Genomic DNA, 26,895 nt, shown 5'->3' on the forward strand with positions numbered 1-26,895 from the left:
TTTGTTCTTTTTCACAACCAGATGCATCCAGTCGCTATCCAAATTCTGTTTAACTGGTAGCTACTACAAAACAGCGGCTTTAATATTCTTTTTTGCTGGATTTCGGGTCATGCGGGTATTTCGGGAAATGAAAGGGCTGATTTTGCAACTAAATCTGCATCAACCACTTCTGTCACAGTCACTCCCATATTGTGACGCTAAAAGGTCATTTATATGCCGATTTTTTATTACTTGGTAAGAATCACGGAATCTGCAAATCCACAACAAATTGCATTCAATAAAACCCACAATTGGTTTGTGACCTGTTACTTAATGCTGCAGAAATATTATAATTTTAGTACAAAATGTATTGTATTTGAGCGTCATGGTTGTAATCGATTTCAGGTATGAAACTTATTAGGAATGTGGAAAGAAAAATATATCCTTATTCTCATTTCATTAACTTTGACTGCGTGAGTAAACAGAGGTGGCACGATAAATGTTTTCGAAGGAGATATTACAATAGGCGTATAATATATTACAATGGGCAAATAAATTTGACTGCACATGTGAGTAATATATAACATTATAACATTTAAGCATTCTGGAGAAGTATTATGTAAATATCTCTATTTTGTTGTTAAAAATTATTGAAAAAAATCCTGTAAAAAATAATCTTTTATGGTGCATATTCAAAGTATAAGTGACATTTTGAATGTTGTATCAAGAATTTGTTTTTTAAATCATACTTCAGTATTTATTTTCTGTTATTTTAGAGACGAAAACGTGTGATAGTGGGTAATGCTCCACTAGTAGCTGACCATTCGATATATAAATTGAAAGACACGTTTCAATTCACCGGTGTAAAAAGAAAAGCTCCAGATGAGAATGTAACATCTCAAGTTTCTGAAAACGTATGTTTTTTCCTTTACTTTTTTTTTTTTTATTAAGGCTCCACATTTATATTTAAGCAGATGTTTGTTGTTTAAAATATTGTAATAAACATGTGGGCGTAGTGAAACAGATAAAAAAAAACACACTGAATAATTATACTTGACAAATGTTCATATAATCCTAATATTTTTTACTCCAATAAATTTGTATTTTTTTTTTTTTTTTTTTTTTTTTTCAAATTTATGTATTTGATAACTAGGCTGAGAACATTCTCCATTTGCTTTCGCTTCCCTTTTCTCCAGTTATCCTTGTGGTTTAGACCATTTAACGGTCGGATGCCCTCTTATTTGGCCCAGTGCTTGTTTTTCTGGATGCATACTTAACGAGGAAATTTCATCAGACCATTTTATTTGATAGTCATCGCCTTTGAAATTTATTTCCAGTATGTTTACAGCTTTGCACTCATTCCAAGTATTAAGTTTATTGCTTCTTAAAACATTGTCTGATGCACTCAAACACTAGTCAGTACGATATCCGGATTTATCAAACCTAGATAACAGTTTGATGGATTGTCTGAAATTTTAATTTCGATCTCTGTGGTTGTCGGTTTGCGCAAATATGATCAGAGGGAGATTGAATTTTTTTTTCATGTAAAAAATGCTTCTAAAAGTAACCGAAATAGGACGCTCTTAAGTCATACTGTGACATTTTATGTAACTCAGGCTGGCAATAAAACATCTGGTTGGAAATGGATTTGTCATCCCATCTTGGCAGCGTGTGTTATCGCTATCAGATCGAGTGTTGTTGGTTAAACCTTTCTACTGAACCTACTACCCCCGAGTTACAACGCCGAATGAGAACCGGTATTTGGCAGTTACTGCCAAAAGAAAGAGACGGAGCGCAGCATCTGACCAGCTCTCTTCAGCCACTGGTATCTCAGTTTCAAGGCAGACTGTGTATAGACGCTTAGGGCAGATTGATCTATATACTCGTAGACCTGTCAAATGTGTTCCACTTACTGCAACTCAGTGTCGCCTGTGGTTAGCTTGGAGTAGAGAGCATGTATTGTGGACATCGCAACAGTGGGCTTGTGTAATGTTTTCCGACGAGTCCAGGTTTAGCTTGCAGTCTGATTCTTGCCGGACTTTCATATGGAGAGCGTTAGGTACCCGTTACCACCAAGAGAACTTCATTGAACGACATCGTTACGGTGGTGCAGAATTGCTCGTTTGGGGAGGAATTATTCTAGGCTTCAGAACTGACCTGCATATTCAGATTGGAACCATGACAGGCCAGATCTATAGGGACTTCATTCTGGAACAACATGTATGTTTGTTTCGGGGCGCCATAGGCGCAGAATTCGTTTTTATGGATGACAACGCCCGTCCTCATCGTGCAAACATTGTAAACGAATGCCTTCGATCGGAGGATATCACCCGTATGGACTGGCCAGTATTTTCACCGGACTTGAATTCAGTAGAGCATTTGTTGGACGTACTTGGCCGACGAGTTGCAGCCCTTCAGCCACCTCCTACATGGTTACCGGAACTTTGGAGAGCATTGCTTGATGAGTGGTGTAACATTCCCCAAGATCAGATCGATAATTGATAGTCCGGATGCCTAGGCGTTGTATGGACTGTATTGCATCGTCTTGGAGACATACTATGTATCAACCATCGTATATATATTTGTAATTTGCTCCAGGGAGCAAAAAATCGCAATTTTATTAATGATATCAAACATATAGCATCTTTTTTGCTCTTTACCTTTTGTTTAATAAATAGGCTTTACAAATAAGTCATATTTGTTTTGCTTCTGTCTCTTTCTTTTCCTGAACTTGCATTATACTTAATTAATGTACATGAGTGTAGATGTCGCTAAAGAATATTTTTAATATTTTGGAATCGTAAGCCATATGTAGTCTTGTTGTTGGCTTGATTAGATTAAGACAGTTAATAGAAATGTACATCAATGAGTTGAATATTACTGAAATTCTAGAAGTGATATTATAATTTTAGTAATAAAGTATACCAAATTGTGATTTCATGGCTGAAATCCCTTTCGAGCATAGAACTTAAATAGTGGATATGTATAAAGGAAAATATCTTCATATTTACATGTCATTGTTAATATAATTTTCCCTGCATAATTAAACAATATTAAAACCACCAAATTGTTGCTAAGATAACATTAGAATGAGTATAAAAATAAATTTGACTCCAGATATGAAACAAGAAGAATAATTTTTTTATTGTTTAGTATATTTTACATTTAAAAGTTGTTGAGAAGCAAAATATGAATGTCTATTTTGGTGCGATAAATTATTTTTTTTACACTATTTTTTTTTATCATTCATTTCTTTGTTGGCTGCGCTTATTCATAAAAAAAGATATAAAAAACAAATAAAAATGCATCTTCGATGTTTTATTAAGAATTAAATCTTTTAAAATTATGTTTCTGTATTTATTCACTGTTATTTTAGAAACGGTCACGTGTGGTGGTAGGTAGTGCTCCACAAAATGCTGACCATTCGGTATCTAAAAGGAATGGTGTGCTGCTTCATCCCAGCTATCAAGAAAGAAAAGTTCCAGATCAAAATGGAAAATCTCAAATACCTGATAATGTATGTTTCTCTCCTTTTACTTTTTTTTATTAAGGCTCCACGTTTATATTTAAGCTGATGCCTGTTGCTTAAAATATTGTAATAAACATGTGGGCGTAGTGAAACAGATAAAAAAAATAACAACTGAATAATTATATTTGACAAAATGTTCATATAATCCTAATATTTTATGCTTCAATGAATTTGTATTTGAAAAAAAAATTATGTATTTGATAACTAGGCTGATAATATTTTCCAATTATTTCATAATATTTTCTATTATTTTACTTGAATATAATAAACTACAAAAATGGGGGGAAAAAAAACTTATCTAGCTCCGGAAGTTATTATACGTTTCGAAATTATTTGGATAACCTTTTGACGTTTAATTTTCCGGTAAAAATCTCTAAAGAATACTTTTAATATGTTAGAATCTGAAGCCATATGGAGTCCTGTTAATTGATTAGATAAATTACGAGAGTTAATAGAAATATACATCAGATGACTGAAATGTTAAAAAGTACCAGGAATGAACCATAATTTCACTACAAAATGCAATGAACATTAACTTCATGGCTTTAATCCATTTCAGATGTGAAACTAAAGTAAAGGGAGTGTACAAAGTAAAGAATATTCTCATTTCATTGTTAATATAATTTTTACTGTTCGATTAAGCAATTGTGACACAATAAATTTTACCTCAGGAAATATTACACTGAGCAGGCAAATAAATTTAATTCCGCATATTAAATAGTGAGTAATACACACACACACACACACACACACACACACACACACACACACACACACACACACACACACACACACACACAATATAATATATATATACTTTTCAGTTTATTTCACATTTAAGAATTGTGGAGAAGCAAAATTTCAATGTATCTATTTTGCTGTTATCCATTATTCTTTTTACATGCTTTATTAGTAGTCTCTTTGTTAGTTGTGATACTTAAAAAATAAGTAACATTTTGGTGTTTGTATCAAGAATTCGGCTTTTTAAAATGATATTTCTGTACTTATTTACGGTTATTGTAGAAACGTCGGCGTGTTGCAGTTCGTGGTGCTCCTCAAAAAGCTGACCATTCGGTGTATAAAAGAGATGGTATGTTTCATCCTAGCCATCAAGAAAGAAATGTACCTGATGTTAATGGCAAACCTCAGGTATTTTTTAATATATCCTTATATTGTTTTCATTGAATTAATCATACGTTCACCATTTTAAAATTAGTATCGTTTTTTTTAAATGCTAGTAATTTGGCCCTTAAGACTTTTATTTATTTTATTTTATTTATTTATTTTTAATTTTTTCAAATTTCTCTTTTGCACGGATATGCTTAGTGAATGATGTTTCATTACTAAACAATTTTCTGCATATTGTGAAATTGCATTTTGTCCAGAAATTAAAAATTTATGAATGTCTTTTCATAAAAATAAATATTCATTTTACTTATAGAGTAGTTGCATAAATTAAAAGTAATTTTAAAATAAAACTGCCAATTGCAAATTCTAATAAAAGCATAATTTTTAGTGGATTAAAAATAAAGGTAGATATTTATTTTATAAAATTAAAGGGAAACTGTGCATTAGTTTGTTCATACGATCATGTAGAAGTGGAATTGTTCTATCGTTTCTGTGTTTTTAAAATTCTGTTGACAGAAGAAAAAAAATCTTTAGTATTAATAAAACATTACACACATTTTCTGTATTTAGGAAATGCTTTTAATATTTTATAAACTTTTTATAATTTTTCGGCACATTTTGGTATCTAGATTAGGATTCAATGAGATAAAATTATCTTATTAATTTGTACTAATGAGTTATTCCACTAATCTTACTTTGGAAATCAATGGAAGTGTGATATTTAAAAAGTTAGTTTTGAAAAATATATTAGGTGATGGTAATTTTCTGTAAGATTAGTGCTCTATTTTTATTATAAATAACTAAAAAGTTTTCTGAAAAATAATATATGAAATAAGGAATCGCCATGCAATCAAAATTTTGTCATCAACCGAAGCATCTTTTCTGTGACAACGATTTTTGCTTTTCTGTCTCTCCAAATATTATTGAATTTTAAGGAAGCATTTTTGTGAAGATAGAGATGTCCTGCATGTCTTCTAAACATTGTAATGAAACAAGAGCAAGGCTCCTTAAACAATGAGTCGTGATATCATGTAATGTTGCAAAAACTGAGATTTGTGAACACTTATGAGAAAAATTAATTTGACTATTTTTAACTGAGTTTATTTTTTGATAATCAATTTTTAAGATTTTATTGTTATTTTCCAATTTAGGTATGTAGAAATGTTTTAAATAACTTTATTTAATAACTTACTTTTATGTTTTAATATTTATAATGAGTGTATAATGTTTCAAAAAGGAAACCAAATCTAATTATATGTTAAAGAGAAATGTCTGTCGATTTTTTTTGTATTGAAAAGTTTAGTTATAATTAATGGAACAAGTGTTTTTAACTTTAAAGTGCTTTTCCTATTCATTTTGCAGCTTTTCCCAAATTATTCAAGTTCTTCTGTTAACACGCCCTGTAGAAGCTGAAGTGGGAAAATGATTCGTAAGTACTGACCATTCTTTGATGTACAGTTTTAATGTAATTTATTCTAAGACATAGTAGGGAATAGGCGGAATGAAATGTATTCATTACGGATTTGTAAAGGCATATTTAGCTCGGCTGTTGATTCGAGACAAATTTGAAGAGTTAATTTCATGAAGTGCCACTTTATTACATAATAATACAATATTCTTAAATTCGAAAATATTTTTTAATATAAAGGTATATTTTATCAAGTTTTGCTTTGCCTGTCTGTTTTGCCACACACACACACACACACACACACACACACACACACACACACACACACACACACACACACACACACACACAATAAAAATGAAATTCAGGGCACATTGCTTATCACTTACAGTTTTTTAGTCAACATTAATGTTGCTTTCCATCACTGTTAGTTCCATTGTAGGAAAAACCGTTTTACTATCAGCTCTATTGCTTGCTGATCGGATGCGGGAGCGGTGATCCCCCCATCCAGACTTGGGACCATTTGCCGACTTGGTGACGAATGTGGCGATGAAATAGACGATACTAGAATCTTCAAGAATTGGGGTGATAGAATCAATAGAAATTGAGATATGCTTGGTTGTTCAAAAATCTTCTCTGCTCTGCCTCTACGCTGGCAGTCCAATCCGAAGATAGTCGTGCATTTGGTGTAAAGTCGTATAGAGAGTCAACGGCGAATTAGTTGGATCAGTCCAGCGAAGCGCAAGCGTTGAGTGGAGCTCAAGCGATTGTTGAATTGAGCTGTGTGCTGAATCTTGGAGTTTGCTATACAAGCAGCATCAAGTCGTGTGTGGAGTAGCCAGTCGCATAGTAGTGAGTGTGAGTCGGTAGTTGGATACAGCTAAAGCAAGGAGGGAAGAATTGCAGTTGTGTGGAGAGCTTCTAGAGAATAGCTACGTAGATACCCTCCTCCTTCCGAGTTCTGTTTGGCCTCTTTGTGTGCTGTGATTGTTGTTAGCTGCCGATTACTACTTGTAGGCTGCTGTTTGTTCCAAGTGTGCAGCTGTGTATTGTCACCTGTGTATTCGTATCAATGAACGGCGTTATTTGATACTGAGGCCTTCTGATTGCTTTACAACATACACCCACTACAAGCGAACTTGTTAATTTAATGGACCATGTGGAGGAATTTCCATAACAATATAAAATATTGCTTATTTATTATTTCTTTTAATTTTAATCATTTAGATAAATGTTCTTGATTCACACAGCTACTAGAAATGCAAATCCATTTAATGGAATTGTTTTAATTCAACAACATTTTTACTGGAATAAAAATGATCAAGCAATAAAATTTTAGTTATTTTTTATAATTTAATATAATTTAGAATGTAGCAGAGAAAGGGTCAAATTTATGTACGCTATCAAAGATACAGATTTATTCATAGGCGACATAAAACAAATATAAAATAAAAGCAATATAAAATAATTTAAAATTTTTTTTTATATTTACTAGAAAATTTATATTATGCTTTTTATGCTGTTACATGTATGTAGAACTTATAAAGACATAAAATGACCATTTACTTAAAAATGGGGCTCACAAAGGCTTGCTGTACATACTTTTTTGTTATATCACCTTTGCTTCTTCTAATCTTATTCGATTATTATATATTTTTCAAATTTATTTACACATCGTCTGATTTCATGATTAGGAATCTGATCCTAATATGCAAGATTAAAATCAGATCTAAATATGCATGTTATTTTTTTAAAATGTTTTCTTGTCGATTACGCATTATTTGCTGTATTAAGTGAAAAAGATATATGATAACGATTTAGGCTTTAAAGGAAGTCAGAAAAGTGTAGGAAGGAATTCCTTTCTTAAAACTTTTTGTTATTACTTATGTATATGAAAGAACATGGAATTTTATGCCCATAAAGGGGAGGAGAAAAGTTTTTCAAATGCTCATGTACTGTCTGACCTTGCTTATCGAGCTTTTTTGTAACCAGTGTTTCGCAGAACGAATTGCCAGGAGACTCCTGATATCACATGCTGCATTCACCTGTACGATTTTGTATTGAGCGCTTGTTTGAAGAGAACTTTTGAATGTATATGAAAGAAGTTATGGCCGAACAGCGCTGCCGAATGCGATTCCAAGGGGTTTGAGCAAGTGCTTATGGATCGTAATCAACGAGATTGTATCTATGGTCAAGATTAGAGGACTAGAGGTAGATAGCAACGATATCGGTGTGGTGGTGTGAAAATATAGAACTACCGAAAAACTTTATGCAGCTGCATTTTGCGTCATAACAAAAAAAGCTAACAAGGAGATTTTGTTAGGAGAGGAGGAAATAATAAACTGAACAAATCAACAACCTTCCAATAAAATAAGAAAGATATTGAAATTATCGGAAATTATTGCATCATATATTGAGAAATATCGCTCTGATAAGGTAATGGCTGTGTACGCTACAAATTCATTTAACAATAATGTTGTTTTCATCAAATTTTGAAGCGTTTCCAAATACAACTTTCTTGTAAATAAAAAAACATACATTTAAATAATAAATTACGTTATTATAAATTTGTTGTAATATTTCTTTTCAGAATAGAAAGCATTATCTATTTTACTTGGATTCCTATAGAAAAAAAAATGTTTCGCTTAATGTTAGTTTCGCATTGCGAGTAATATTCGGGAATGAATTATGTTCGTTAAACAAGGTTAAGCTATATTCGTGCAAGGATCTTCCGCATTTAGACACTTAAAGATTGATTTCATAATATTTAAAAAAGGTGATATTATAAAGAATTTGCTGAACTGGATGTACTGACCTTGTGGCAAAATCTTGGCGTTATGAATGAAGTGTTCTAGAAAGTCCGATTTCACTAAAGGTCTGTCTTATGCTTTGCCTAACGGATATGACAGGACATACGTTTAAAAATCTGTCTGTGTCTAAATGTCTCGTCGTTTGAATGGTGTAAAATTTTGAGACGGGAGTGCAAGTTCAGAGGAAAAATCCCGCTATTTAGGTATGGCTCAAAATTTCGAGGCCCTCTATTCGATTCATAACACTGGCAATTTTTTTCTTGAGCTTTTTAATAATGATAGATGTTAATTCAACTTTCTTGCATCAAACTTTCCGTAAGGACGAGATTTCATAGCTTTGGCGTGGATTTCTTTGTAAAATTTGCTTTTAATTTCAAGGATTAAAGATATCCAACTGAAAATATTACATGAATTAGAAGATATAGATGGATTTGCTATCTTTTTTTAAATGTACACTTGCAGATTCTCTTGCATTTCAATAATGTTTAAATAAACCGGGCTGCAAATATATGCTAAAATGTATTTTCGGATGACTGAAAAAACTAAATGGGTAATTAACGAATTTAGGAAATGAGTTTTTGCAGATCATTGTTCGTATTACACTCCAAAGGAGTTCCACAAATAACCTAATCAACGTTTCAGATATTGATTATATCGACCAAAATTTTTATAACATTTTGTTTGGTTCAGTTTCTTTTTTTTTTTTTTCAGTATTTTTGGTTCATTTTTTGTTCTGTTCTTCGAACGTTTCCGAGACCTTTTTTAAAACATTTTTCTATTTCATATCTAGGTTTTCTATTTTTCTATAATCGTAGTTTATTAATTTTTTATAGGACAGATCTTGCCATCTTCCAAAGAAACCCAAGTCATGTAACAAAGGTATTACATTTTAATGCATTTCATTGTTTGAAAAATGCCAAATATCACAGTGGTGTAGCGAGGAGAATGGGCGTCACCAACCATCATCATTGGCTTACCAAGTTTAAATAAACCCTGAAGCATGGCATTTTCCTCTCACTGAAGTTATTTCACTTTAAAAAGTGACAAAAATATTAATGGCTTTTCTTCATGGTGCCCCTTTTCCCGGTCGCTACATCACTGAGTGTCAGTTTTATATTAGATGCATTTTATTTAGGAAAATGCATCTTTATATGCAGTTTATATACCTTTGAAACTGAAGTATTTCCTTTATCTTTTCAATTAGACTGTAAGTTTCTTAGAAAAAAAAACCGTCTTTAGTAATGAAAAAGAATGTGTGTGTCTATATTTTTGTATTCTACAGACTAGACCATTTGGCAGAGAACTATGAAACGAAAGAACAGGTACCTTAATGCAATTAAAAAATTAATTAGAATTTTTATTAATAAAAAATTAAGCGAGATTTTGCGGTTTTTTTCCATAACTTCCGAAAACATCATTATACAAAAATAAATTTCGCATCATTTTAAAATGGGGAAAAAAAATGTCTTTTCAATGATACCAACTTAATTGTTGTGCTACTTATTTCTTGAATTTCGAGATTTTTATAAAAAATTTACAATCTTGTAATGAGATTTGAACCGTTTTTATTGCTTCATGAAATATTTATTCGTTCGATTTTCTTCCATTGTTGAAAGCTGGGGGATGAAAAATTCTCTCGTACAGTTTGCATGTAAAATTTGAAGGTTAAGTCCTAGTATCGCAAAAGACAACGCCAATTCAAAAGATTAATAACTCAAACAGTCATTTTTAATGACACTATAATGTCATCGGACTCTACTCCATTAGGAAGGATTCACCTAACACGAGAAACAGGACGTATAATGCTATTAAAATAATAGGGATTTATTTTCTGTTACAATTTGAAGTTTAAAAATACTTTGTTGAGGGAATAGTGAACATCAAGTTATACATAAAAGATTTAACTTTAACTTAGTATAACCTGCATTCCCTACAAACCATATAGTCGGCAAATGCTCCTAATATTAATAACAAATAGACTATATTAATTGTTATTCTTTTAATATTATGCTATATAAATAACAAAAATTTAGGAATTTTAGCAGCTAATATTAGTTTTTTTATGTTTTCCTTAAGTTTTCTAAAGCATATTACAGTATGAAGGTTTCTATGCAATTGTAAAAACCTTTATTATGAACTGTCAAGAATTGTTATATTTACCATGACAGTACCTCTAGGTCATTTTCTCTATTAGACCGTATTGTGCGTGATACTAGAGTATACTCTGCAGTAAGAAGGATTTAAAAATAAATAATTTCTAAAAATCAGAGGCAGCGCAGAAGCTAACCGACGGTGAGGGGGGGGGAAAGCACAGTTTATCTAATTCACTTTCGAAATTATAATAATTCTACATTTAATTAAAGTTAATTAAATATTAATTAGCTCATTAAAATTTTTTACCCTCTTCATTTTCTCTTATTTAAATGCTGACCCTAATTTTTCTCTCGTTGTTAAAAATTTGCAATGTAAAAAATGTTCTTTACTGACTTTCAAAAGATTGTTAATATTTGAGATCATTTTTAATGAGATTCTTAAGATTTAACTGCTCATATATTTAATTCTTGAAGAAATATCTGGTTACGTAGCATTCTAGGTTTTAGTATGTACATATATTTAAATCAAAACACAAGTTGTGACACTAAATCACCTTAACTGGAATCATGTTGATATTTAATTGGTGATTAACGAAGAATACGTTGTTTACTTCTTTGAATTTGGTTCGAATTTAACAAGATGCTTAATCTTCGAGATCTTTTTTAAGATTTATAAAATATTTTAATAATAACAAAAATTAATTAATCGGACACGGCTATAATAATTTATAAATACCTAATTCTTGGATAACGATAATATATGCAAAATAATATATACTAAAAATAAAATTAATTAATTAAAAAATTCATTAAAAGTTTCGTTGATTAATTTTTTTGAAACTGGATATTTCTACAATATATAATTATGCGAAAAGAGTTAATGGACAAGATACAGTTGACGCAAGAGAAAGCATGAAAAACATAAATCGTATGCTTATTTTTATAAATACCTTCCAAATCGGAAGGAAGAGGAAAAAGAAAAATCATTGACAGCGACAACCTGAAGAATATTAGAGCTTCCATACCCTCCAGGTGAGGAATTTTTAATGAAATAATTTCCTATGGATTCTTCCTTTTCCTAACTCTTTACATCTAAGAGTGGAGCTGTCCAGTTTTGTTGTATTAATTTGAGATGCTTCATACTCAGATGTGTTTTTGCGTAATCAGTGTGATAGCATTCTTAATAAACAAAGCATTCACCTTTGTATCGATTGTGCTTGGACGACGAATTAATATATACGATGATGATATTTTTTAAGGAGGCTGGAGAAAATATTTTGTATATATGTGTACAAACTTATTCATATATTTAATGTTTATTAATATATGAAAGATGCATGTGAAAAATTAGCTACTTAAACATTAGATTCGCCATTTACTTATTTTATATGTGTATATTTAGACTTAAAAACCAATGCATTTTGCTGAAAAACCACAAGATCTTGAATTTTAACTCCCCTATTTTCATTTTTAAGCACGTGTTTTTACCATTAACTACTTTCCCATCTTTGAAGCTATTGAAGGTTAATATCTCCCCCCCCCCAATTTTTTTTTTTTTTTAACAAATACATGTATTGTTTTTTTTTAGTCTGCTATATATATGAATATTATTCATAGAATGTATTAATATTCTATGAATAACTAATTTAATTTTCGTTTTATTAAGACATCTTTATTTAAAATGCATTCAAAATTTAAGCAACTTGTAATTAATTATATAGTTTTTGCCATGAAAAATAATCGAACGAACAATTATAGAAGAAAAATTTCATTCCCGCAATTCAATTAACAAATTTAGTGCATGTTTGGAAAATTTCTTTTAGTGCAATTAAAAAGCCACTGTATCCTGTATATTTATTTATATATTTTGTCGTTAACTGCAGTCGGTAAAATTTCATCAAATGAAATAACTTCAGCTCAATAAAACTGATTGCATAAAACGGATATTTTATTGTTAAACTAGCCGCCTTTGGTGACCAGCCGGTTCGCCCATCTTAATGCTCGTTAAAATTTTAATAATTAAATATTTAATGTAACCCCTATTTTAATAGCTTCAAATTTTGATAGTCATATAATTCACTCATGATATTATAAAGGCCTTCAACCATAACGTAATATGAATATCTCTAATTTTCTGTTAGCTCCCGTAGAATTTAGGCTTTAAATTAAAGTGGAAATGGTTAAATTGCAATTAATATAAGAACATTTTTTACTGAAATGAAGCATTTTTTTAATATGAGTACTGAAAACAGAGTCGCTGAGTATTTAAACCTTATGGGCACTAAAGAATATCTTTCTTAATTTATGTAATATTTCAAGAAGTCTTCTACAAAACTTTCTCTTATTCATCATGGATAGATCAATTAATTAACAATGTTTAGTTTTAAATTCATGAAACTCTAAGAAAATAAACAGAATCGTTTGAATTAATCGGTCGGAAACATGTTAAGCCTTCAAAACCCAAGTCCGTATCCGTTGAAAATAGAGTTGTCAACAATCAGAACACAATGCGCATGTGTGAATTTTCAACTCCAATTATGCTAACGTAAAAGCGTGAATTTTCTAAGCCAGTTGGAGTAACGCTACGCAGAATAGAAATTTTCAATTTCCTTTATTCTGTTTTATTTTAATTCAAAAATACTTCAGAATGAATCCGAAAAATGGAGTAATTAATAATATTTAATTTTAAATGCATCCAACATTACGAAAATAAACAGAATTGTTTGAAATAATCGGTCGAAAATATGTTTAGCCTATCCTCGATAGCGTGGGAAAAAAAACTGAAGCCTTACTCATTTGGCGGTGGGGAAATGAAAAGATTTTTTGGCGGGAAAGTTAGTTTTTGATTAATAATTAAAATTCCAATTTAAAATTTAAAAAAAAAAGGACCCCAGGTGCACATTCCCTACCTCCAAGGTATGCATGTACCAAATTTGGTAGCTGTAGGTCAAACGGTCTAGCCTGTAGAGCGCCAATACACACACACACACACACACACACACACACACACACACACATTGAACTTTATTATAAGTATAGCTAAACTTAATTCACAATTTTCTTATCTCAGTACATATTTACTTATCTCAGCATGCATATTGCAAAAGAGTGTCGTTAGTAATTGCCTATGTTTTATTAAATTTACCTTAATCTAATTTTAGTCAGAGAATTATCTTAATGAAATAAGCTTAATAGATTAGAAAAACTTGCACATTCTTTATCAAAGAAGTAACAATTGGATGAGTAAAATGACGATTCTTTTTAGAACTATTTAGTGAATTCTGAATCAGGGAAAAGAACCTTATCTTCCCATTCATGTGTAATACAAATGCTTCAATTTTTCTAATAATTTCAAATTGAAATAGTGATGAAAATAAAAACTTAATTTTTCATAAATCATGATGTTATCTTAGCCGAAAGAGAATCGTCAAAAATTCGGCACTTTTTTAAAGTCGAATGAAGGATCTCTGGATTAGTTATCTGAAAATCTGCAAACTTAACACAGTCGATATCAACGCTATTGTTTTCAGTCGGCTAATCAAAAATCGTCAACAATATTTAACATCTTATTAACTCATCTCCTTATTGGTTATATTGCCAAAAATTGTGCAAATTATAACCTGAATGAATGAATTTGAATCGGATGTCTACAAACTTGATGTCGTCTTCATCAGGCGTAATGATTTCCTAAACCACAGATCAAAAAGAATCGGCAAAATGCTAAATCTTATTGAGCGATGAGCGAATATATGAGCATATATCGTGATATCATTATTTATTTGTAGCTATTATTAGTAAAAATATTTGCTTTCTTTTGAATAAAAATAGTTAGAAAATAATTACGTTAAAACCACTTTAATAAAATGTGTCAATGCCAACGTAATGTCTGCGTGTTACAATTTATAACATTGCTGTTTTTCAATATAAATAATACTTAAAATTTTACTCTTTTTACTGCTTGCTGATTAAAAAAAAAAAAAAAAAAAGGAAACCAACATAATAATGCCTGTAACAAATAAAATTAAGTAGTTTTAATAGATCATGAATTTGACATCTGATGTCTTGAAAAAAATAATTTTAGTTTCTTTTTCCTTTATGCGAGTACGCTTGAGTGTCAAAATGTGAGCTGCGAGTAAAATTGTGGGTTTAATCTGAATGAATCCTTTTTGCTTTTATTTCTGAAGATGAATATTTAGCGATTAAACAAAGGTCAGTCAACAATCTTCTGATAACTGCAATTAAAATTCCATAATGGTATCATTCAGTTAGGAAACAGAAAACAGTTTATTACAAAATGACATGCTTAAAACAAGTATTTTTATATATTAGAATATGGCAGTAGTTATAGAAACATTAATAAAAAATATGTATGAAGGTGAAAAAGAATGAAGAGCAAGTAAATAAATAAATAAAAATTAAAAATAAACACTAACCAATAATCAAAACGAAATCGAAAACGTGAATTAATTGTGAATATCGATTTATTGTATCGCGATTCATTGTGAACTATTATTCACGATTATGATTTCGATAGATCGATATTTTTCGAAAACTGGCATCGGAAAAATCGGTGTTTTTTAATATAAATCGAAAATCAGCACAGCCCTACTTGTCACCCCGTCAATTATTTTGACAAATATAGTCATTCTACCAACATAAACAATTACTAGGATATTTCCATTGTTTATAATATATTAACTTTAAGATAGTTTTTAAATTACCATATTCGTTAAAGCCTTGTTCTCTGTAACCGTTCGGAAGTGGTGAAGACTTTTGCCAACAGAACTTTCATTTTCTCGCCTACAGAGCGGAGGGACGGTTGATGACAGGGGATAATTGCCCTTCCCCTGCCCCCCTGCCGCTAATGCGACCTCTGCTAAAATCCATGTTTTTACTGTGATATAAGTAAATCTATAAATTGACGTAAAATTCTTTGAAATTACTGTGTAATTTTCTAAAATATGAACTTTAAAAACTACTTTACCTTCTTTTATTTGATATTTTTATTATTTAATATTGAATTTCATTTAATGCTGTACAAATCATATGCTTTTATGTTTTCTGTTATTAATTTTGATATTCCAAGAATATTTATTAACATTAATTTTTCATTTTCTTTATTTCAGATGCATCTGTAACATTCCATCTGTCATATCTGTAAAAATGATTGTTTTATTTCTCTAAAAATACATATTTTGTATATTATTTTTGTAAATAATTGAATAAAGATGTTCTTATATTTTGCATAATGTTATTTTTCTGTCTTTCAATTTGAGAATGCAACGTCACACTGTGTATTTAAGCTGTAAAGGAAATGTTTTAAAAACTTGAGGCTATAAAAGTATTTTTAAATTATTGAGTTGCTAAACAATTTAAAATAGTTTATTTATTTTCTTGAGTGATTGTAATCAGGACTGAACTGATGATGTAATAATTTTCATGGGAAAAAAAACACTTCTGAAATTTGTTTAAATGCTTTAGTTATTAATCTGTAGTGCAAAGTTGGTTATTAGTAATTATTCAGTGATAATGGACGTCAAGCGTGGGGGTGGGACTAGCGTCAAGAAAGGGGGGGGATGAGATGGTGATGTAGGAATCTCATGAGGATTTTGACTATTTTCAGTAAGAAAAGGGAAAGGCAACTTACTTAGAATCATCCATGGCTGGTTTTTCAATAAATATGTATATTTTGATCGATTATATTGGAGGTAGCAAAATAAAGACCCATTATTCGTATGAGAGATTAATGACTTTGATGAGATGACTTGACTTTGACTATTTGAATGTGATGGATTTGAGAAGCACTAATTTAACAAAATCAAAAGTTGTTTTAGTGGTAAACTATAATTTTCCGATTTCGGAGAGTTAGATGAATATATATCATTTAAGTGGAATTTTTTAGGTATCGTAGATGTCTGAGAAAAACGAGTTGAATAGGAAATAGAGCATTCTACTTAAGGCGAAAGTATGTCTACTACCAAGCTGAACAACTTGTCCTTACTCATTTTAAAATGTCTTTTTAGGTTAAGATATTTCATTCTCTGTCTCATATAATGCAATCATTTCTTTCATCAAAGTGTATTTCCCATTTTTTTACGAAAAAATTGAGAATCGAATCATTATAAATTATTTTGAATTGAAGATATTAATTATTAAAGCTATTAAATAGTTATGATAGAGTGTATGTGATATTCCATGAAATACAATATATTTTTTAAATAGAAAAACAGTAAGAAACAGTGCTTTGGAGTAGTTGGGTACGAGATGTGAAATAAATTGAGGGTTTAAGCAGCAGTTTCTTATTTCAGATTTACAGTTTTCAAATGAGTTCATTTCTGTGATTAGAAGTCAAAATAAGTATTCCCAATTACCCCATAGTCCGGGGGTAGTTGGAAACATACCGGAGAATTTATGAGCATCGTTGCAACCGGGATTGGTCTATTAATAAATTAATTTGATAATTATTTGAATAAAAATTAATACACCCTGTTTTTAAAACGGACTAAGGCGTATAAAATAATCTGTTCTTGCTTCATACAGATTTTTAACTCCAAATAAATTGTTCTGAAAAATTCACACTAACAAATTTGGTTAGGCTTGGAGAAATTACTTTGTACTTTTTAGTTAAAGCGTGATATATTAATTATTTTTATTTAAATAATTATTTTCTGCATTTTAGTCTTATGTGTGTGAAATTTTGCAGTCGATTTCAAATTAACATCCCGATTAGCTACACCCGATGATAAAATCTGTATTGAATAACTAAGAAAGCCAATTAATATTGTATTGTCGTCCAGTTCTGAGCTATGTTTAAAGTTTCATGTTTCTAACATATCAGGAAGTTATTTTCAAATTGATTGCAACATTTGTACCTAATAGAAAAACAGATAGATCGACCAGGAAGCGAATTAATAAACATGATTATACATTCACATAAAATATAAGTTTGTTTTCTATCTCGGAATAATTTTAAATCGAAAAAAGTGGCTAAGTCTGCAAAACTCTTCCACAATTATTTTGACTTATATGCGCACCTAAAAATATCAGTCCCCCCCCCCCCCCACCACCACCATTTTAAGTTTTTCATCACCGTCACTTTTAAAAATGCTAAGTTTTGAAATGCTTTAATTTTACTTCAGTTTTTTTTTCTTTCATCATTATGTATCTGGAATTACTGTACATACAGTAAGTATTCTGTGGTTTAATTTTTTTTTTCCTTTTACAAGTTATGATGTTATGTACAAGTATAGTACAAGTTAGTTTTATTTCTATTTTTTACTAAATATATCTAACATTTTAACTTAAATAATTTTATTAATCTTCAAATCCATGCAAAATTCCTTGTAATATATTTTAAAGAATCTACGAAACAAAAAGATTCATTTTGAGTAATATAGATACTGAAACTTTTTTTTTTTAAATTTCAACTAAAGAGGCCGATTAAAACGATTTGTTGTCCTTTTCCAGGTGATTTTATTTAAATGTTAAATAACAATACTAAAAAAATATTTTCATTAATAAAATTTTAAAAAAAAGTAATGTGTCCCATTAAAAATATAGGGACATTTTACCATTGAAGGGTATAATAATGCATTAACATTTCATTGTTTCTTAAATATTAACCAAGAGAATTAGAATCTTTCTAACCATTGAAAAATTCCGATCGTTTCATATCAAAACTTATCTTTTACTTTTAAACAGTGTCCTTAACAACTTTAAAAGTAAACTATAACTTTTCAATTTATGAACGAAAGTAAATTTTGAAACAGCCTTGCCTCATCCAAACCATAAGTGTTTTTTTTTTTTTTTGAAGCAAGCTCTTTAACTAGCACTAATGTTTTGCTCTTAAAATCTTTATTTTATGCTAATTTTATTTTGGTTCGAAAAATCGTATTTATTCATTTGAAGAGTTGTAACATATTTCATAACGGCTTTATTTATCAACTGGAACGAATAAGTTCATAATATTCGTCTTTAGTGGCTATAATTTTTTGTCGCATCATCGTGAAACACACTAGGACTTAGTGTTCATTGTGTCTCCAAAGACTTGAGCCCGGAATATCTAGACCCCCCCCCCCTTCCTTCCTCATTGTCACTTCGGCACTGTGATGATATTTCTGAATGAAGTGCATGGAAAATTCTCACTTATTTCAGCTTATCCCCACTTCTTTCTCTCTCTCTCTCTCTCTCTCTTTTTAGAGTTTGCAGTTCATTATATATATAAAAAAATATATTATAATCAGTAACAACTTAAGTTAGCAGTATGGAGAAATCTATTCAATATGTCGTTACGCTTAGTCAAATAGTTTTTGATATGGTCTGAATATATTCAAAAAATAACTAATACCTACACATAATTTTGTCTTAAACGTAAAAAAATTGATATTCAATTATTATAAAAAATAATCGGTTTTTTTTAAAAAACCGATTTAATTTGAAAAAGAACTTTATTGAATTAATTTAAATTATTTTATTGGTTAATTTGAAAAAAAAATCCATTGTACGAATTCTTTTAGTAACAGTAAGATGCGTAACTCTCATTTCCCATTTATTGGTTATGTGGTCGCTTCTAGTTTTCTACGTAGTATCAACCAATAGTAGTCGTAACAATATAAGTTAAATAATACAACTATATACTGGTTACTGATTGTAGTGATGTCTTGAGAATGTGATGTAGGCATAATGATGCTCTGATGTCCTTTCTACTTTCTTGTGTACCAAGTATAGAGAAAGTATAGTAGTTGTAAAAAAAAAAAAAAAAAAAAAAAAAAAAAAAAAAATCAAACTCGAAATTTTAACTAATTTCCACGTTTTGTACCTTATCGAGTTCGGAAAATACATTTTTAGCACTGTGCCTGTCTGCTGTGAACACGATTACTCAAAAGCCCTTTGATCTAGATGAAAGAAATTTGGTACATGCAATTATGTCGAAATTTAAATTTCTATGAATTATGAATGAAATCATTCACAGAAAATCTGGCTGTTCCAACACTAGATATTTTTTTTGGAAGGTGGGGAACCGAGAAGAGAAAACATAAATGTGATTATGGTACTTTTAAAATTGAAATATGATGAAGGAAGAAATCAAATGTCCCCAGCACTATTTATCCTTATTGACAAATAGGGGCAAAAAAGTCACATTAAGCCGCGTACGGCATTAACAATAGCTACACCATCCATATTAAATCTTTCTTTTGTCAATTTTTATATTCATCAACTAGCTTTTAAATGAATGGATTTATTAAGAAAAAAGTTATTGATATGGAATAAATTAAAGTTTCGGATAATAGAAATGAATGTAAAACAGCTTATTCTATGTATTATAATTTTCAAGCGGTATTTTAAGAGGGGATGAGAATTATCTATTAATAAACAATCTACGCTTGTCTTCAATGGCATGCCATGCGGGACATAGTTTTTCTGTGAAGTCATCTGGCTATAGAAACTTGAAATAATGTAAAAAATAAATGTTGTTTTCGTTGCATTTCCGTTCTCGCACCATAACGGATTTTCGTGGCTTTTGTACCTCCAGCCCATTCCTTGCATCTGCTCCGTTCAATGGTGGAAGAGTGGTCGGCTGTACGCAACAAAAACAACAGCCCATTCCTTGCTATTGCTTCTCTTAGTAAAACAAATAAAGATTCAGAATGAATCTATAAAGGCAAAACAGGTTGCCGATAGATGTTGTTTTACCTATTAAATCATGATATCTCACAGGGACAAAAATCACTACCACACGTAAGTTTTTTACTGTTGTTCACTGTATTTAAAAGCTGCTTCAATTTCATTTACTCCATCTTTATGACTTCGTATAATGTCATCGATCTCCCTTGGCTTTTACTTTGAAACGATTTTTTTCGTTTTAGTAATCATTATAAAGCAGTCGTATGGAAAAAAAACACATATGAAACTCCGATTAATTTAAATACTAAACCATGCACAATAAAAGAAATAATAATAAGGATATTTACTACCAAAGCGGTCTAATTGTTTTGGAGTCTTTTTAGCAACTCTAATTCAAAGATCACCCATCTATACCGTGTCATCCTGCACTTGAATCCTTGTGTCTAAATGACAGTGGTTACTAGCATATTTTTTTTTTCATTTTTTTTTTAAATTTTAAGTTTATATTGAACTTTGCTTGCTTCAAACGAACTGCCACAGAAATTGAAATATTGAAAAACTAGGTTCCACTGTTTTAGAATCTTTCAGCTTGGTTAATTTAATCCACAATAATCGTTTATTGAAAACAAAAGTAAGATGTTGAGGCATGATTATTATCAAAATATTACTTTTCATTCCTTTAGAGGATATAATAGTATTTTAAAAAAATGTTGATCGTTTAGAATTAACTTTCAGAAATTTAAATCAATTAAAATTTAATTCGTGTTTTTAATGTACATTGAACTGCGTAAATTCTCATTAAAATCCTCTTTAAATTCTTGTTATTGAAAAACAAAAAAAAAAGAGAGGAAAGATTTAAGTTTTTTCGGAGAAGATATGCATCAGTTTTTAAAAATAATAAGACAAAGGGAAGATGCTACATATTAAATCAGTGCTGCCATCTTGATTGCTGTACTGAAAGCTAAGTAAAAATAAAAGTAACTTTTGTAAGAGATTTTATTGATTTCATACCGCATGATTTAAAAAAAAATTCTTTTCACAAACTATGCGACTTAATCATTATTAAAAAGATCATTAGGATGATAGCCCGATTAATTATGAAGCCCATGCAAATGATTCTGCATATCATCAGAGATTTAAGAATTTTTTGGGATACTTCCTTTCACTGCAAAACTAGGCGTAACAACCTTTTCCCCCCTGCGAAATACAGAAAGGGAAAATATTGAAACTGTGAAAAAATTTGACCTCGTAATTTCTTTGAATCTCCGAACGTTAGAACTCCATAATTCCGGAAATACCATTTTTAAATGTGTTTACTTAATTTTACATGCTCCTTTTTGATAAAGATGGAATTTTATAATCGATTTTTTACTCATTCCCTCATCTATTAGAGCTCCGAAGTTTAGTAGAGTTATTAGATTCTGATGATAATGAAATATTTTAATTATTTTTGAGTTCTTAATTATCATTTAGTATTTTATTTGTCAGAAATGAATTTAACAGAGATGGCGCCATCTACAAATTAATTTAAGAAATATTAATTTTTAAATTCATAATATTTCCAATCATGAATGATAAAATACAGTAAAAATTAAAAAGTTAAAAAAATATTTTATAAAAGAGAAAAACTTAAAAGTGTTTTCATTAGTATAGTAAAAAGTAGGAAATAAAAATTTCTATTTTAAATCTAGCTGTATTAAGACACAATGAAAACACGAGGAAGAAATTCCCTACAGATATACCTCTTTTCTGATTACAAAAAAACATTTGCACGAATCATAACGAACCGCTTCGAAATTTATACATATTCAAATTGAGTTGAACGTTCTTAGTAAAAAAGAGTTCCTTATTAGGTCGGTGGGGCAAGAGGTATTGAACAGAAGCATGGCCTTAAGCGAAACCTCACCTGGAACAACAGGCGAGGCCAGATATATATTGAGGACAAAAAAACTTCTTTATCTACGTCATCCCTACATTGCAAAACACACACACACTAATTTGATTTTTTGTCATGCGTCACGAGTTTTTTGCTGGTTAATAGCACTAAATTTTTGCTATGTTTCTACCATGGTTTGGTTTAGTTTTATACCACAATGAAAATTTTGGAGGGATGCATATTATATATATATTTGTCCCGATCCTCCAAAAATTTATTCGCGACTCTCACACCCAGTTTGGGAATCTCTAACTTGTACCTTTTCTGTCTCCCTGGAAACAGAAAAATGCTTTATATCTTTCTAAATCATTAAAAGGTAGATTATTCCATCTCTGTCAACCACTTGTAGGGTTAACAATTGTTATTCTTTCTTTCCTAGTGATCAAATCTAGAAAATAGCATATGTAATATAACAGGAGAGGGATTCAAAGAAGAAAGAACCACGTCATGAAATTCTCTACCGAATAACTCCAGAGATTCTTGAATCAACAGATTGTTCGATCCGAACATAGGCAGAATTGGTTTTGACTGAGATATTCCACTAATTTCACGTAGTTGGAAACAAGTTGTACAGAACGCTGATGACTACATTGAAGGATTACATGTATTAGAAGCTATTATTTATCTTCAGATGTAATTATATTGCAGCCACTAATAAATTTCCAGCCATTATAATTAGAGATGTCACAAATTTTATAAATGTAGAATTAGAAGCTCTGATATTTTAATAGTACAACAGCTGCACCAATTGATACACTGAAGAAAAATGCCTGTTATTGCAACATTTGTAATGTCCGTAAAGAAAATGTTAAAAGTAGCAATAAACAAATTTTTTTGCATTTATTTCTCATTTTACACATTTTTGAAACCATGATTAGTAGCATTCTCTTTTCCCTATTGGGTGATTTTTAAGGATTCAGTTTATCAGTTTTCTATCTATAAATTTCTGTGAGTAAATAGCATTCTCCCTTAAATTATGTTATTTTTATTTATTTTGTATAAATAACGCATTCATTTGGATGTTTATCCATCGTTTACTTTGAAAACAGCTTAATACTATTAAAAGTTATGGTTTCTACGTATCCTTCTACGTAGCTTCAAAATTTGTGAGTGAAAAAAGTTGCTTGTATCATACGTGGAAAACTTGTACAACCTTGACAATATTTGTCTTTATATAATAAATGAGCATAACACTGTTTAAGTAGGCATTTTTAAAATTCAACTTACGAAAGACAACAACAAACTAGAAGCTCGATTTTGGTACTTTTAAATCTCAACTACAAATTTTATTAAACACCATAGGCGGATTTAAGTCCTGGCAATCCTATACAGTGCATATTATGAAACCTCCTCAACATTGCATATTTCAACTCATATTTAATATATTTATTAATCATTTTAGTTCATTTTTTCAGTAACTTTGTAAAAATACATATTGTGGTGGAACGAAGATCATTATGATCCATGCAGTGGAAGCAACAGGACGTATGTTTTCGGGAACTTTTCTTTAATGATCCCATTTCACACAAAACAAACACAAAAGATAAGATATTAACGCGCCTACACCTTAACTGAACAGCATCGCATCTCATTATTTACAATTGCAATGCACTATGGGATGCGTACTTAATCAGGCATCGCCATTTATTATCCAAAACAGAAGATAGAGTAATGCAGCTGCTACAATATTTTTTTTATTATTCACTTATGTCTTATGACAGGATGGCATGCGTTTGTACCCAGGACTATTTAACCTTATGCTATTGTATATTAAAAATTGTGCTAAGTGAACGGAATGAAACAAAATACTAACTAATTGACAAAGTGTTGATATTATTAATATATTATAGAATTCGTATTTCTAGAGTTTTGTATTTGCATTTTTTGAAAACTTTATTTGGCAACTAGGCCAATAATATATTTTTTTTTAAATTTTGTGCTTGCTGTCCCGCAAGCCTTATGTAGTGTCTTGTCTGTCTAGTTGGAAATCCACCGTTATTAAACACTGAATAGAGTAATCCTTTCTTTTAATCATAAATTTCAGTTGTCCGATTCAGAGTAGTATAGATTTAAATTCAAAATTTTCTGAAATTCAGCAGATCAGTTTTATATTTATCATAATTTGAAGAATCTTTACAGTACATGTCACATAAGATATTATCATTTTTCAGAGTTTTGTTTCCCCCTTTTAGAAAAACAAACGGAATAGGAAATCGTGGGGCTAGTTACAATTTTAGGAAAGATGTTTATATATTCGAATATATTTTACTTGATTATAACTGCTTTTATTTATAGCATAACTTTTCATTCATTATTTGCATAAAAAACATTCTACAATTTTTTGATTTTAGCATTAGAATTATTTTTACAAAATAAGTCATCTGTTAGAATTTGCCTCATTGTAACAAGTTGTAACAGTCGTGAGGCAAATAATTACAATTAAATAGGTAATATTTAAAAAAAAAAACGTTATCATTCTTTTATGAATTAAAATACAAAAGACATATGTGTTATTATTATTACTTGGCATAGTGATAATGAAGGATATCAAGTGACTTATAGAAAAATAACACTGTTTTAGAGAACACCATTAAATCAGTCTTGTTCAAATGGCAGTTAGCGAAAGCAAATAATAAGACTGAATCCTCTCATACTTTTTACAAACTAAGCATTACATCCATTCTTCTTCAGAGTTACCGTATGCATTCCCAACAAGCTACACAATACCAGTCTTCTGTTTCAGAATCATTAACCGAGTTCAAAATTCTTTTCTTCGCCCTTTCTCTCGTCGTTTTCTTTCTTGAATTTGTTTTTTTTTTAACTCTCCTCTTATTTCTTTTTACCCTCCTAGTTTAATATTATATTAAAAATTCATTAAATTTTATATCATGACGCCATATTCTCTTTCAATTGCTTCTTTTTCAGGTGTGTCATTTAGACTGGTAATTTTTTTTTTTTTTTTTTTTGTATCAATCAGTTTTACACTCTTTTCGAGATAAATCCTAAGGCAGAAGTCTAATCTTTGAGGCTGCATATTAGCATTTAAAGCAGAAATTCTAACTACATGAATAAAGACACTAGGAGAAAGTTGTAACATGTTACAAATTGTCCCATCATATAATTTCAGACATAATTATCGATTTATAAAACAGTATTGTGACCAATAATAATAATAATAATAACACGCATTTTGAAATCTAATACTTAGAGAAAATAAATAGTAAAAACATTTTTTAAAGAATCAATCAACTTGCATTGAATTAAAAGTTACGAATCCTTTTCCCATCATTAACTATATAAAACGGAGCATATCTCACAACCTTCAACTACCTGTCTTCTTACGGGCATTAATTGTGCTGACGTAATAGTCATAAAAATCGTGTCTCACCGAAATTTTGATAAAAAAAAATTCAAAATCATTGCGTAACGTGTCTATTATTACTACTCATCTCCTTTACAAATTACCCCTAGCTCCCCTAAAATCTAAATCTAACATTCCCTTTGATTCTCCAGTTAGAAATTAACATTGATGAAATATTTGTTTAAGAAATTAAGCGCTTTATTTTGCTGAAATATGGGGTGCATAGTCAATTTTTAAATTGCAAGTTGGTTTTTATAAAATAGATACAATGTATGCCCAGTTACTTTTAGGTCACCTCATTAAATAGCATTCTTCAATTAACACACTAGGCTCATTAAATAACTTCCTTCAACTTGTGTTGAAACAAGAGTGTATAGGCAATTATGAAATTTAAATTGGGGTTTATAATATAATGTTAGGTTGATAATGCCCATCTACTGCACTGGTCACTCCATTAAATAGTATTTTTTAACTTGTCTAATAGGTCCATCAAATAGCTTCCTTTAACTAGCATAACCAATTATAAATTTGCTTGTTTTAGTTTTTAAGGTGGATACAATGCATTCTCATCTGCTTTGGCCAATTCATTAAATGATCTCCTTATCAACGATCGCAGCCAGAAAGTCTCTGTTACAAAAGCTTGATCCATCATTGACCAATGTCGTTCGTCATATCACACATGATGGCCATTTGGGCCGATGCATCATCAAAATACCCTCCCCTACCCCCTCAGGGCTGACTGGCCAATTCGGTGTTGTTAATCAAGTACACTTCGCCGGCTTTCTATCTGACCACTTAAGGATCGAGTTGTTGATGGCTTGTCCTCTTATCAGAGCATTTACTGGGTGGGGGAGATCTCGCTAAGAAAGTTGATGAAAGAAAAGACCCTAGTCTTTATCTTTTCAATGTTGTGAGTGTTTTTTTTTTTGGTAGGAAAGTTGCAGTGAAGGACATTATCACAAAGCGAAGCTTTTATGGTAGCGTTTTTGTGTCGTGGTAGCAATTTTGGAAATGTAATGCGATACAA

At 30.4% G+C, this 26,895-nt stretch overlaps 1 protein-coding gene across 9 annotated transcripts in view; it reads left to right on the top strand.

Moving 5' to 3' along the window:
* The window catches only part of LOC129958567 (uncharacterized), a 309,649-nt gene extending 293,453 nt beyond the window's left edge, over positions 1-16,196 (top strand). For all 9 annotated transcript variants that reach the window (XM_056071121.1, XM_056071123.1, XM_056071128.1 and 6 more), the window contains 6 exons: positions 756-893; positions 3,356-3,496; positions 4,532-4,657; positions 5,999-6,065; positions 9,688-9,733; positions 16,074-16,196. In XM_056071121.1, the coding sequence (XP_055927096.1) occupies positions 756-893; positions 3,356-3,496; positions 4,532-4,657; positions 5,999-6,049 (456 nt within the window). In that variant the 3' untranslated portion in view covers positions 6,050-6,065; positions 9,688-9,733; positions 16,074-16,196. The remainder of the gene's footprint in view (positions 1-755; positions 894-3,355; positions 3,497-4,531; positions 4,658-5,998; positions 6,066-9,687; positions 9,734-16,073) is intronic.
* Positions 16,197-26,895: the final 10,699 nt, after the last annotated feature.

This window comes from Argiope bruennichi, chromosome X1, assembly GCF_947563725.1.
Source record: "Argiope bruennichi chromosome X1, qqArgBrue1.1, whole genome shotgun sequence".
NCBI classification, from domain to species: Eukaryota; Metazoa; Arthropoda; class Arachnida; order Araneae; family Araneidae; genus Argiope; species Argiope bruennichi.